At 34.5% G+C, this 13362-nt stretch overlaps 1 protein-coding gene across 1 annotated transcript; it reads left to right on the forward strand.

Annotated features, from left to right (window-relative positions):
* Positions 1–1510: 1510 nt before the first annotated feature.
* Positions 1511–4521, forward strand: LOC137743495 (mitochondrial hydrolase YKR070W). Its single transcript, XM_068483397.1, has 12 exons — positions 1511–1666; positions 1777–1880; positions 1962–1997; positions 2100–2173; positions 2301–2341; positions 2659–2730; positions 2869–3070; positions 3332–3427; positions 3532–3599; positions 3746–3953; positions 4059–4142; positions 4272–4521. Exons 1-12 carry the CDS (start codon positions 1551–1553, stop codon positions 4329–4331), a joined length of 1161 nt encoding a protein of 386 aa, XP_068339498.1. The 5' UTR covers positions 1511–1550; the 3' UTR covers positions 4332–4521.
* The last annotated feature ends 8841 nt before the right edge of the window (positions 4522–13362 follow it).

Genomic DNA, 13362 nt, shown 5'->3' on the forward strand with positions numbered 1-13362 from the left:
AAGATAGTCAATGGTTCAAAGAAACGAAATAATTTGTTGAATCGTTAATTGCCAAAAAGTGAGCTTCAGGCCAATAATTTTAGATTAATTGTCATATTAATGGACTGTTGGTCACTTTAATTAATTCAATAGATCGGACCATACATGGTCGATTGTAAAAGAAAAAAATAATTATAATATTCAGGTTAAAATTATAAAGAATGCCAAAAATAGCATTGGATTCAAAAAGCCATAACCCAATCACAGTGGGCTTGGGTGCCGTGAGCAAGGCAAGGCCCTAAAAGGGCTTAAAGGGGACCACAGGTTGCAACTGGGCAGCCCAAATCATGGCTGCAGGCCACGAGCTGCTTCTGGGTAAGCACATCCGCAAAGGCTGGCTTGATTTGGTCTCGGGCCGAAGCGCTAGCAAGCCTATCTGAAGCTGGTTTTGGGTTGAGGCGCTGTAAAGCCCAGACGAAGCTGGCTTTGTGGTTAAGATGTGACAATGTAAGCCCAGCATCCAAGAAAGCTGCTGCAGGCGGGCTGGGGCAAGGGGACGAGCCCGGCAAGCACAAAAGCTTGTTGGCAGGTTGGGCCAGGCTGCAAGGGACGGCCCAGCAAACTTGTAAGCTTGCTGATGGGCTTGAGGCTTCGGGCTTGTGGAAACCCAACCCAGGCCGAAGCCTGGTTGTCTTTGCAGGGACAGCAAGCCCACGAGGTTGCTGCACGGTGGTCCGTGGCGTCGAAACGATGCCGTCCCAAAGCGATGGCATGGCTGCAGGCCAGCCAATGCGGCAGTGCCAACAGCGGCGCGGTGTGAGACCGCGGCTCGGCCGCAAAAAAAAACAAAAAAATCCCTCTTTTTTTTTTTTTTTTTTTTTTTTTCAAATCTAATGTTTAAAACCCTAATTTCTTCTAAATTAATTTCGATGATTTGACTCACAAATTCCACATAACATAATTGCGTATTGCATGAACAAGCATATATATTGACAAATATATGAACATATATACAATATATATAATTGAAAGGAAAATATAAATATAGGGGTTCATGCATCATGGGGAATGTTTTCATGCTTCAAGGTTTTTTCAAATATCTTAATTTATTTTAGAAAAAACCTGATTGGCAGAAAATAATTGAAAGCCTTTGATGTTGTAGGAGAAAGCCTCCTCCACGATCCTTCAGTTCCTTAACTTCTGGCAAGAGCATACTAATAACGTGTTGTAAGCCTATTTGACTGAACTGTGTTTGGGACAGAGAGGGAGAGGGGCCGGTGGCAACAGAGAGAGATGTATTCTGAGATGTGTGTTGTATCACCGCATTGTGCCTTTATTTATAGTAATAAGGAAGATTAAATACTTACCCTATTAAGATTACAATTCTAATAGGAATTTAACTACTAAAGGGAATATATAAGATACTCCTAGATATACTAGAATTTACACAATCACATCCCTAATTCACGAACTGCAACAAAGCCAGGCTTAAATTATAAAATAGGCCATCAGCCCCATATTGACCTCTCGTTGGCTATGCCAGCACTCAATACTAGTAAGAAAGAACACTAATGAGCCTCCGAATTCTGAGAAATGCTTGGCGGAGCCGAAACGGTGACCAACCGTCATCCGCTTTCTCCCATAACATCATACGCTTATTCTCGCAACTCTCCTCGCAGTCCACACCGTACGATCAATCTCTCTCTTTATTTATTTATTTTTCATAAATTTAATGATGATGTTCTACGGCGAGATTCAATTGGGTTTAATCCTCCTGATTAGTTTTAATTTCATCAGGGATGCCTTCGGCATTGCGTTCGACATCGACGGCGTCGTTTTACGAAGCGAAGCTCCCATCGGAGGCTCTCCTCGGGCCTTCAGAAGATTGTACGACGATTCTGGTACCCCCATTTCTTATACCCATCTCCCAATTTTTGATCTTTCTGGGAATTAATTTCTGGAATTTTAAATTTTTTTGGCAGGTAATCTCAGGATTCCATACGTGTTCTTGACAAATGGTTAGTTTCTAATTTGTAATTTTTCCACCTGGTATAATCCAAATTTTTGTTATTTTTTTTTAAATTAATTGTTTTAATTTTTGGGTTTTTTGGTTGTGATAGGAGGTGGGATTAGTGAATCCAAAAGAGCCCTTGAGTTAAGTTCACTTTTAGGAGTGAAGATTTCACCTTTACAGGTATATTTTTGTTGAGGGTTTTCATAAATTTTTATAATTTTAACTCTTTTATCCAGATTTGTGTGCTTTTTACCTCTTATTTTTATGTAATTTTACCTTTTTGTTGATTGCGTGGTGTTGGATGCAGGTTTTACAGGGCCATACACCTTTTAAGCAGTTAGTAAACAGGTATGTAATATGATGCATATAAGCTGAGTTATGGGTCAGAAAGTAAATTCTTGCTGTACAAGTTTATACTGTTTTCTTTTGCGTTTGATCGAGTATTTGCAGTGCCGGCATGGTTCATTTTTCTGTGCTACATGTATGTTCCTCTAGGCTAAATGTGGGAATGAATAGTTATACATGGTGCAAATCAACTTGAATTATGCATCTAAGCGTATGCATTTCAACCTTACTAAATGGTCAATAGACTCACTACGTAATTTGTCTGAGAGAGAGATTTCCTTATATTCTTCTGTTCAAGATTTTCGGTTTGTGTTGTGCAGATTTGAGAATGAACTCATTGTTGCTGTGGGAAAAGGAGAACCTGCTGCTGTGATGGCTGAATATGGATTTAAGTAAGTTTCTGGTCTGGTTGTCCAAATTTGATTTTGGCATGTCGAGTTTCTTCACAAGCTTGAACAAAATGTCTAATTTGATCTGAGATTTTGCTCCTGAATGGTTTTTTTTTTTTTTTTTTTTTTTTTGCCTTTCAGAAATGTTCTTTCAATTGATGACTATGCATCCTGCTTCGATAACATTGACCCGCTAGCACCATATAAAAAATGGATAACTAAGCAAGTTGCTGATCAGAGTAGCACAGTTAAGGCGGTTGCTGCCAAAGATCTTGTTCTCTCACAAAGAGTTCAGGCGGCGTTTGTAGTTAGTGATTCTGTTGATTGGAGCAGAGACATTCAGGTTATCTTGGACAAGTTTATTTGTTCATAATATTATAGGGACTTCTTGTATGCACATTCAGCTATACTAAGAGGATGCGTGAATCACAATGCATCATTGTTGGTTAGCTAGATGTGAATTACTCAAAATGTCATCAATCTGGTATTTAAATATTTTCAAACGATTCCAGTCATTTGGTCCTTATTCTCCCGCTTTCTTGTTTTAGTAATTTCAGAAGCTTTAAAGTATCAAGTGTCTAATGAATAACAATGGTGATTTCAGGTTCTATGCGACATTTTAAGAACCGGTGGTCTTCCTGGTCGGGGAATTGGACACCAACCACAGCTGTATTTTGCGCATGATGACCTTGCATACCAGGTTGGTTCCCCCTCCCCTTGTAGTTAGTTAATTGTAGTGTTAATCCAGTATACCTTATTGAGTTTCTATGGAACTACTTGTGATTAAAAAAAAATGATAGGTAGGCTGCTTTTCCTTCTGAGCGTTTTGGAATGGGAGCTTTCAGAATAGCACTGGAATCCATCTTTAATAGGTAAGACAAGAAATATAAAAAAAGCATATCGTGTTCTTGTCCTAGAAATATACAAATGTGAATAGTAGGACAAAGGCAAGGATGCTGATGATAATAATTTGATGTGATTACTTGTGCTAAACTTGTTTGTTAAATTAAATATGCAGAATCCACCCTCATGCTCTGGAGTATACAACTTTCGGAAAGCCAAATCCATTCGTATTCAAGAATGCAGAACTTATACTTAAGCAACTTGTGTTATCTCTTCAAGACAAGGTTCAAGTTCTCAATCCAGCAAATGCTGGAGGCCATAATTTCAAAACACTGTATATGATAGGAGATAATCCTGCAGTTGACATCAATGGCGCACGGCAGGTTTGCCTCTCTTGGGCCAGAAATTTGGTTGCATGGTTTTCACACTAGTGATACGGGTTTAAAATCAAACAATATTGCAAGGGTTAATTATATTTTTCGTTTCAGGCTGGCCATCCCTGGTTTTCTATTCTGACAAGGACAGGGGTTTTCAAGGGAAAGGAAAATCATGCTGAGTTTCCGGCGGATCTGGTAGTGCTTAATAACTTTTTCTGCAATACTATGAAAGTGTAGCATCATCTTTTACTTTATAGTTCTTCCCAATTTGATCTATAATACATATTCAAATTTGTTAACGGATACGTCATGATGCTTCCGCAGGTTGTTGACACGGTGGAAGAAGCTGTAGACTTTGTTTTGAGAAAGGAGTGCAGCTCTTAGAATTTCGTTCGCTCACTTAATTTTTTCGTTCCCCCTCCTCCTCAGGTTCAAGTATTTTCTGATTACTTAATCAGTATATACATATATTTTTTCAACATTTTATAAGAAAGAAAATTTTGGGGAAGACAATTGAGGTGACATCTAAATGAATAAAAGATGAACCGCAGTCGGGTTTTCATTTTCGGCTCAATTTGTGGTCTATACCATTATCGTGTTTACTTACTACGAAATGAAAGTAATTGTGAATGGTAATGATATGAGAATGATACACGGTTGTTCGTATGTTGGAGTATGGCATACCCAATCCCACATGTGCCTCACTTTGTATTCTGAAGTCCTAGTTAATGCAGGATACACCATACGTGAAATAATACTCCACACATTGCGTATTTCATTTTTCGTAAGTAAGCATGCCAGTGCTGTTGAACATGAAGCACATCAAGATTCATGATATTTTGCTCTTTATTCCACTAGGAAGTAATTGTGTGACAAAGTTGGCTCGTCCATCGATTGCCATTTTGTGGTCAAGGGACTCAAAGAAATAATTCTACAACAATAAAATCTTATTTCACTAAGCGGGATCGACTGCACGAATTCATAAACAAAACAAAAATTCTAATAATTACAAAATGACGTAAAAATCCTAACGCAAACAAAAAGTAGTTTTTAGAGTTTTTAAACTAATCTCACTCATGTCCCTTATCTCCCTCTTACCCTCTCACTCCAAATCTCTCTTTTCTTCTTTCCCTCTCCTCCTCTATTTTTTAACCTTTTTCATCTCTACTCTAATCTGCTCTCTTCATTCTCTCGGTTATTTCTCTCACTCATCTTCCTCTTTATCCCCTCCGATCCTCTCTCTTCTTTTCCTTTCCTCCAATCATCTCTTACTTTCTTTTCTCCTCTCTCCTCGTTCTCCCTCTTCTGCGACACCCTTTTTTTGGATCTCTTTGTCCAGTTTAAGTTGTAAGATTTAAAAATTTTAAATCGCATACCAAACAAGTTTTTGAGTCCTAAAGAAAATTGTTTTCAATAAATGTTCTTAAGAAATGTTTTGAGAAATAATAAAAAATTTCGAATAGGATACCAAACACGCCCTCAAATATCCCTAATCATGGGGGAAATAGTGCATCAAGCTATTGGCAAGGACCAACTTGATCCCCTTCCCCAAAGTATAAGAAGCTCTTGGGAAGATTAAAGAAAGAATCTATTCTTCTTCCGTAAAGAATTCATCCAATCCAAATGAATGAAAACATGACTGAGGTGGTCTTAGTTACTCTTCGGAACGGAGTGGAAGAAGGGAAGAGATTCTCAAACGAGACCAGGGACCCAATGACTTCAAAAGAGTTGAACGAGAAGCTGTGCGAGGAAAAAATCTCATGTACGGTTCTGTACAGTGGCATTTAGGGTGACTTATCTAAATGGCTTATTGGGATAGATGAACAATATCTCCCCCTAGAAATGTATTAGAAGTTTTCTCCTCGTACGGCTCAAGAAAATTCTAAATTATATCTATGTAGAGAATCATAATATCAAATAGATCCATCTTGAACAATAGCATCTCCTCTATTCAAACAAATTAGTCAATGACAAGAAGGTTAAGAAAACACAATCGGAATTACAGACGTTGCTCTACCTTTCTTTAAAGTTGTGAAGTCTTCTAGCATTCGTAGTGCAGTCAATGGATAAACCGTAGGAAACTTTAACAAAAAGCTTTCGGTACTGTTCACTTTAACGAAAAACCACATTTTTACACTAAAAAGTCAATCATGGTACTATTACCTTTTATTTTGTCCTTATTGTTAAAGCTCAAAGTTTTTCAAGCATTTTCATTAGTTTTCCTTAAACCGTAACAGTGGCAGCATATTCCAAGGGTGTATCTTTATTGATCTTGTACCATACCCACTAATTTTTCACAATATACACTGCCATGTCCCTAATAAAAAAAAAAACTAAGGACAAAAGGTATGCAAATATTTTGTTTTCACCACCGTAAATGTATGGAAATGTGATCTTGAAATGAAGAATGTACAGAAAGAAGGCGAACCCGACTGAATGTACCTCTCCTACGCCTTCATATCCTCCAACAGCTGGAACATGTGGCCTCACAGGTTATACCCTTTTTACATGGTTCAACTCAAAACCCCCCTCAAGATATGACATTACAAAATTTTTGCAGCTTTGTTTACTCATGTTACTTTTAAATTCAATTTTGTTAAAACAAACTATGAGTACCGACAAAATTCATACGGTCAAAGATTTCATGTGTTATAGTAAGAGTACGACATGATTAATATATATCACATATAAGATATATAAATAAATAAATAACAGATTCAATTATCGTATATGTGGAATATTAGATTCACGTGGCCGTGTGTTAGATAAACCGAAAAATTGCTCCTAAAAATCAAGCAACAAATCGGAGCACATGTTAAAACTAATAAATTTAACTCCATTTTCTGAACAACCAATCAAATAATAAATAAAAAATGAGACCGAACCCATAAAATTAAAGAGAAAAAACCTTCATTCGGTTAATATCAGAAGGGTTGTTTATTACTGTGTATGTGTTTTAGTCATTCTCTCGCTTTGTCGAGGAAAGTATTTAGTTCTTGGTTGTGGTTGCTCTCTCGCTTTGTCGAGAAGAGATTTTGTAGTTGTGGTCATGGTCGTGATTTGTTCAATCTCAAATTATAGAGCAATGCTTGTTGTTTAGATCTAAGGTGGTGGTGTTTGTGGTTTGTACAATTAGCAAAAGACTATGGGAAGGAAACTCAATGTTTGTTGGACGGGAACTCATAGCAGGGCTTCTTTGCCAACGATTGCAAAATCATCATAGATTATTGCAGTCTTTTTCTTGTGGAGACTCTACATTAATTCTTGGGCTTGCAATGTTTTAGTCATCGTGACTTGGGGTTAGGATTAATGGTCTTCTGTGATTGAAGAATGGTATTGTAAATTGATGTGTTTGTAATTGAAGGGTTATGATATTCTTTTGAAATGTATAATCTCTTTAGTTGTTCTAAAAGACACGTTTAATATGTTTGTCGTATGTACTTTTTTTTACTATTTCTAATGAAATTATTTTCCCTAAAGAAAAACGACTGTAGCTCAAAAGTCAAGCTTAATGACACATTTCAACTTTAGAGCAGTTAAACATTTTTTTTTTCTTAGTAAAACATTGTTTTCACTGTGTTTAGGTGGAAAATACATCCGGTCGCCCACATTTCAATTTTGCCAATTTAACCACTGCACTTTATTCAATTTGCAATTAACTCCAACGTTTTTTGTTTTCTTAGAAAAAAATAGATCAACTGGTGGTAAGTTAAGATTAATCACCCATTTTAAGTCTGGAGGGATTATGAAGAATTTTACTTTGCTCTTGATCATATTCAAGCAGACTCACCTGTTCGAAATATCAAACCTCTCATATTTTGTTATTTATTGAAAGGCCGCAGTTGCAACTTACTGTGGTTATTTAACTTAAACGTTTCACTTCCCATCAATTACGCACCTACCAGGTTAGTACTTTCTTAAATATTCTGTTCCCTTTGGATTTTATCATGATTTCATAAGTTTGTACTCGAACAATGATTCAAGAAAGAAAAGAACGTACTACTGCAGGCTGCAAAGCAGAGCGGTGACACAAAAGTGAAATTAGAATGTAAAACAAGTCGTATACACGAAATTGACATTAAATCATTGCCACCAATTATTGCTTATTTTTGGAGTACTGTACTAGCAATTAATCTAAAACATTATTTGTTTTTAGGTGTTAGAAGTGTATATATGCTGCAGAAGTTACTATTTTTCCCCTATGATCTCGTTTTATAGGGGAGATTTTTTTTTTAATTACAAATAATATTATTTGTACTAAATAGAAAACGTGAGTTAAGTCTCATAATAGGCTATTATAATATGGTTCAAATTCGCATTTGGCGAAAATCGAACTTAAGACATCTCACAGATAAATGAATAGTAATACTACCAGACTGTAGTACTAAATAGATATTGAATATGCTCTTACAATTGGCAAATTAAAACGTGGGAGGGTGCCTTCTAGTGTGAAACTGCCCTAGAATTTCTATCCCCATATAGATGGTCTATATACCGAGTCCCTCCCAAGCTACTCATTTTAGAAATTTGACCTCTTCCTTTTGGCATTTTCATTAAGTTAGGATAATATCTTACTTAGATACATCACAACATATCATTATAATTTTTAAAATGGTCAGCCGGCGGATTCAATTTTTTTTTTTAAAAAACGATTACGGTGTGGAAGGGGTAAAACTTCACACTGTGTTAACCATAATAAAATGGTTCAAATTCAACTTTGACGAAAATAGAACATAAGACCTCTCATTTATAAGTAAAGAATAATATCACTACCACTAGTTCGTAGTATTAAGTAAAAGTTGTTGATTCAATTAGTGTCCAATGAAAATAGGAGTAGGTAGTGCAATGTCCAAATAAAAGTTTTTTAATTGGTTTTCAGTTTAGTTGGAATAAAAAAAAGTTATTTTGTAGCTATACGTGTACGGCGAAGCTTTTCTAAATCCATGCATGCATCACTACCCATTAACGTGCTACTAATTTAGTACAGATAACCCACTCTCTAGACCACTAATCGAAATTATTACTGTTCGTAATAAGCTTAGTAGATGACACGTGTGGTATTAGAATAAATGACACAATCATCTTGGACTCCTACATTGTTTTATAACAAGATATTGGAATCAAACTTTGGGACATCTCCCTAATTAATAAGATTGGTTATAATTTATAACTTGATCATACGTTGGAATGAAACTGAGTATAGAATGACTATTCTAAAGTGTTTGTGACATCTTTTTAATTAAGACTAATTATAACTTATAACAAGTCTTAATTAAAGAGACATCAAATAGCCTGAAACAATCTCAAAAATGTTTTGGTATAAGATAACTACTAAAATCGAAGTCCCAAAATATTTTAGATGAAATGTGGTGCCTAGCTCTTTGACATGTGACAAACCGACTGACATATATATTATTCGGTTAAAATTGGATCCACATGTTAACACATGGATCCAACTTATAATTTAATATGAACATTACCACTTTTTTTTTTTCCTTTCAAAACCCTACTTAATTTGGATAAACTACAATACTTTGTAGAGTATCACATTTGTATTACATCTCTAATAAAGTAGAATCCACCAATACAAGTTGATTATACTTTTATTAAAGACGTGAGACAAATGTGGTATAATTCTATATTCTTAAGTGTATTATTTGAGAATGTAAACCAATAGTTACTAACCCTAATTATTGTGGTTGATCTTGGCCATCCGTGTGTTAAAATTTCTCTTGGTGTGTCCGCTGTATGAACAGTTGAATTTCCATAAACCAATCATAAAATCATTATAATACTGTTTCTTCCTTTTTTCTTGCACCGACCATGCATGCTACATGATCCAACACGTACCAACTGGACAAAGGATTTGCTGATTTCATCTTTAGTGCAATTAGGATGAGTGGTTGTGGGGCGATTCATGGTGGTTGGAGTGTTGGATGGATTCGATGGACGGTGGTGGCTGGAATTAGGGGAAAAGTAGAAGGTGGGAGGGTTTCAAATTTGTTGTTTTTGAAGGTATTATTATTTTCTTTATTTTTGAATTCTTTTATATTTTTTATATTTTCTTAATTTTATTCTTTTTTTAATTAATACTAGCATTTGCCTATACACTTTGTATGTATGAACATAGTTCTTTAGAAAATGAGAAGGAGAGAGGGAGAGAGAGAGAATGTGGGGGGAGTGGGAGATTTTTTTTATTGGTTTTAATTTTTTTTTAATATTGGAGGTACTTTAACATTACATGTAGGTGAGGTTTCAATAAAAATAGTAAAATTTGGACCTGTGAAATTACATTATTGTCCATCATTTTTTTTTTTTTTGTGTGAGAGAAGACTAAGTAGTCTTTTTATCCTCTTTTGTTTGACAAAGAGAGTTTCATTAATTAATAGAGATTAAACTTGATTGTAAAATTTTAACGGTATTTGGATGGAACAGGAGCACATTGACTAATTGAGTTAAACATAAGGATCAAATTGACCGAATTAAAAATAAAGAGACTATTTTAACATTTAAACCTTTATTTTAACCTAAAAGAAAGTAGTTATATATATTGGGAGCGAATGAAATACGAAAATCTAGTGGTTGTCGTTCCTCATAAGTCACGTAGAGGCCACCACATTCAAGTTAAGCATGTACTTTCTTAAGCCAATTTTCTTGTTAATGCTATTGCAATTCCTAGTCGCCATATATGTTTTCAAGTTGTTCTAATATATGTATGGATATAATTTCCTCTTGTTGTTTGTCCTATGCAGCTATGGTAAACATTTGACTGTTTAGATTTTTTACTTGAAGGAGGTGGTTTTCATACTCATTTTTAAGTTTTTCACACTTTTTTTTAGTTGTCAGATTGAATAATCAAACCGAAACAACGGAAGTGATTTAACAGTGTGAGTGATAATAATTTAATTTCCCTTTTGGGGGTTTGAGTTTATTCTTCTTTTGCAAATAATGTATCTTGACTGTACAAATTTTATAGTTGGAACCATTCAATTCTTAATCTTTATTTGAAGATCACCCTTACAAAAAATTATTTCATTCGGAGATCATTTAGTCATTCAAGTGGTCCAATATCCTAATAGATAGGGTATTGAGTTTTCACCCATGCATCCTGAGTTCGAAACTCAGATTATTGTAATAGTTTCGAACTCTCACATTTCCCCTTAATAATAATAAATTTTTCTTAGAAAAAAAAAAAAAAAAAAAAAGTCATCCAAGTGGCCATCCATTTATCGACAGTGTAAGTACTAAGTAATATTTTCATGATGAACCATCTATTTATTTGATGTGTTTGGATGATTAAATGATCTCGAATTCGAATAATTTTTGTAAGAGCGATCTTCAAATGAAGGTTAATAAAGTGAATTGCTTTGATAAATGATTTCATTCGGTCAAGATATAATATTCATAAATAGAGGATATATGCATTCCAACATAGAAGGATGCAAGTATTATCCTTGAAAGTAATAATTCAAAGCCAAATATGCCTAATTGGTATAACAGTTAATTAACCGATTGTTAAGAGTGTAAATACTAGAATTCAATTAGCAGTTAAACCATATACCTGGCTGCCTTAGGTATTAAGGGCTCCTAAAGTTATCCTAATTTGGTTTGGATTGGTGTACTATTTGGTGATGGGTAGTATATATACTTAATTAGGGCGTGCATATAAATATAAAGCGTAAGGTAATAGTAAATGGGAGAGAAAATTCTCGAATAACATAAAAAAAAAAAAAAAAAAAAGTGCTTGAGAAAGTGCTGAATGGCATCAGGATGTGTATTGGTGCGAAAGGTTTCTTTCCCGCCGGTCCCTTTCGAAGCCCATCTCAAACACCATGTATGAAGTAGCAAACCTGTCTTCCAAGGTCCTCATTGAGGACTTGTGAGGTCATTTTCATCTCTATTAATTAATGAAATTTTTTTTGTCAATTAAAAGAAGGTAAAAAAATTACTTAGTCTTCTATCACACAAAAAAAATGATGGACAATAATGTAATTTCACATGTCCAAATTTTACTGTTTTTTAATGAAACCTCACCTATAGGTGATGTTAAAATACCTCCAATGTTAAAATAATAATAATAATAAAAAACCAAAAACAAAAACCTCGCACTCCCCCCACGTTCTCTCTCTCTCTCCCTCTCTCCTTCTCATTTTCTAAAAAAATGTTCATACACACAAAGTGTGTAGGTATATACTAATCAGATTAATTTAATGGTAGATTGAGTTATCAATTTAAATAATCCATGTTACACCAAAACACAATAATTGTGCAAAGAAATTAAATTAAAAAAGATTCTTGCGTGAAATCTTCCGTCTTCTTCCCTTACCGTCTCTCTTCGCATCCCCTTCTCTCTCTCTCTCTCTCTCTCTCAATCATTCACTTTCATTCTCTCCTCCTGATATTTTTTTTTTTTGGTTTTTCCTTTTGGCGTATGATAAAGGGAGAATGACTTGTTTCAATTAGGTTCGTCGGAAAATTTCATAAGAAAAAAGGAGTTCACACGTTCAAGAAGGGATCCTAATTTTCATAGTCAATTTTTTTGCTTCTTTGTAACTAAATGGGTTTGAATATTATTGATAAATATTGGATGAAATTGGATGTGTAAAGTTATTAGGGTTTATCCAATTGGATTTGCTAAGTTTAGATATTCGATGAGAAGACTAGGTTTTGCAAATGGAAGAGATTCGATAGACGTGAAACCTTCTTCTCTCTTCGTATTTTATTGTGTTTTTATTTTATCAATTAGTATTTTATTTCCGTGTAACAAGAACTATTTAAGTTGATAGTTTAATCTATCGTAAAATTAATCTAATGACTCATATTAAAAAAAAAAAATTAACCTGACGACTCATTAAAAAAAAAAAGAACCTCATAGGCCCTTATTTTAGGAGAGCAGCTCTCTTTGACAATGTCACGAAATGCCATTCATTATTTTGTTTCCTTTTAATTAAAGACTATATTATTAAGGTCGTATACCCTAAGATCTATGCTGTGCTTATCATTCATTTATAAATTAAAACATTTGTGCTCACTGCATAAAGTGTTGAATCATATTTCGTCGAAACTTCGTATTGCAGTGAAGACAGCCAACATAAGTCACAGCTGCAAAAGCATACAAAAATTGGTCGTTTGGTTTGACACTTTAAGCTCCAAATTCAATAAAATAAATAATGTTTTTTCGAAGTTACGAAGAAAAACATTAATAATAAAAGAAAGGATTGTAGCACATGTTGCCTGTTTTAGTAGGGGATTTATTATTATTATTTTTAACAATAAGCTCTTATTTTATACATCCAAAAGAATTTCCTGGCGCGTAAAAGTTAAATTAGATCGTCATTTTTTTTTATAGTTTTTCTATTTAATCATATTTTTCAGATACGGGAATTAATGTTCTTACCATTAAGTAATAAAACTA

This window comes from Pyrus communis, chromosome 8, assembly GCF_963583255.1.
Source record: "Pyrus communis chromosome 8, drPyrComm1.1, whole genome shotgun sequence".
NCBI lineage: Eukaryota > Viridiplantae > Streptophyta > Magnoliopsida > Rosales > Rosaceae > Pyrus > Pyrus communis.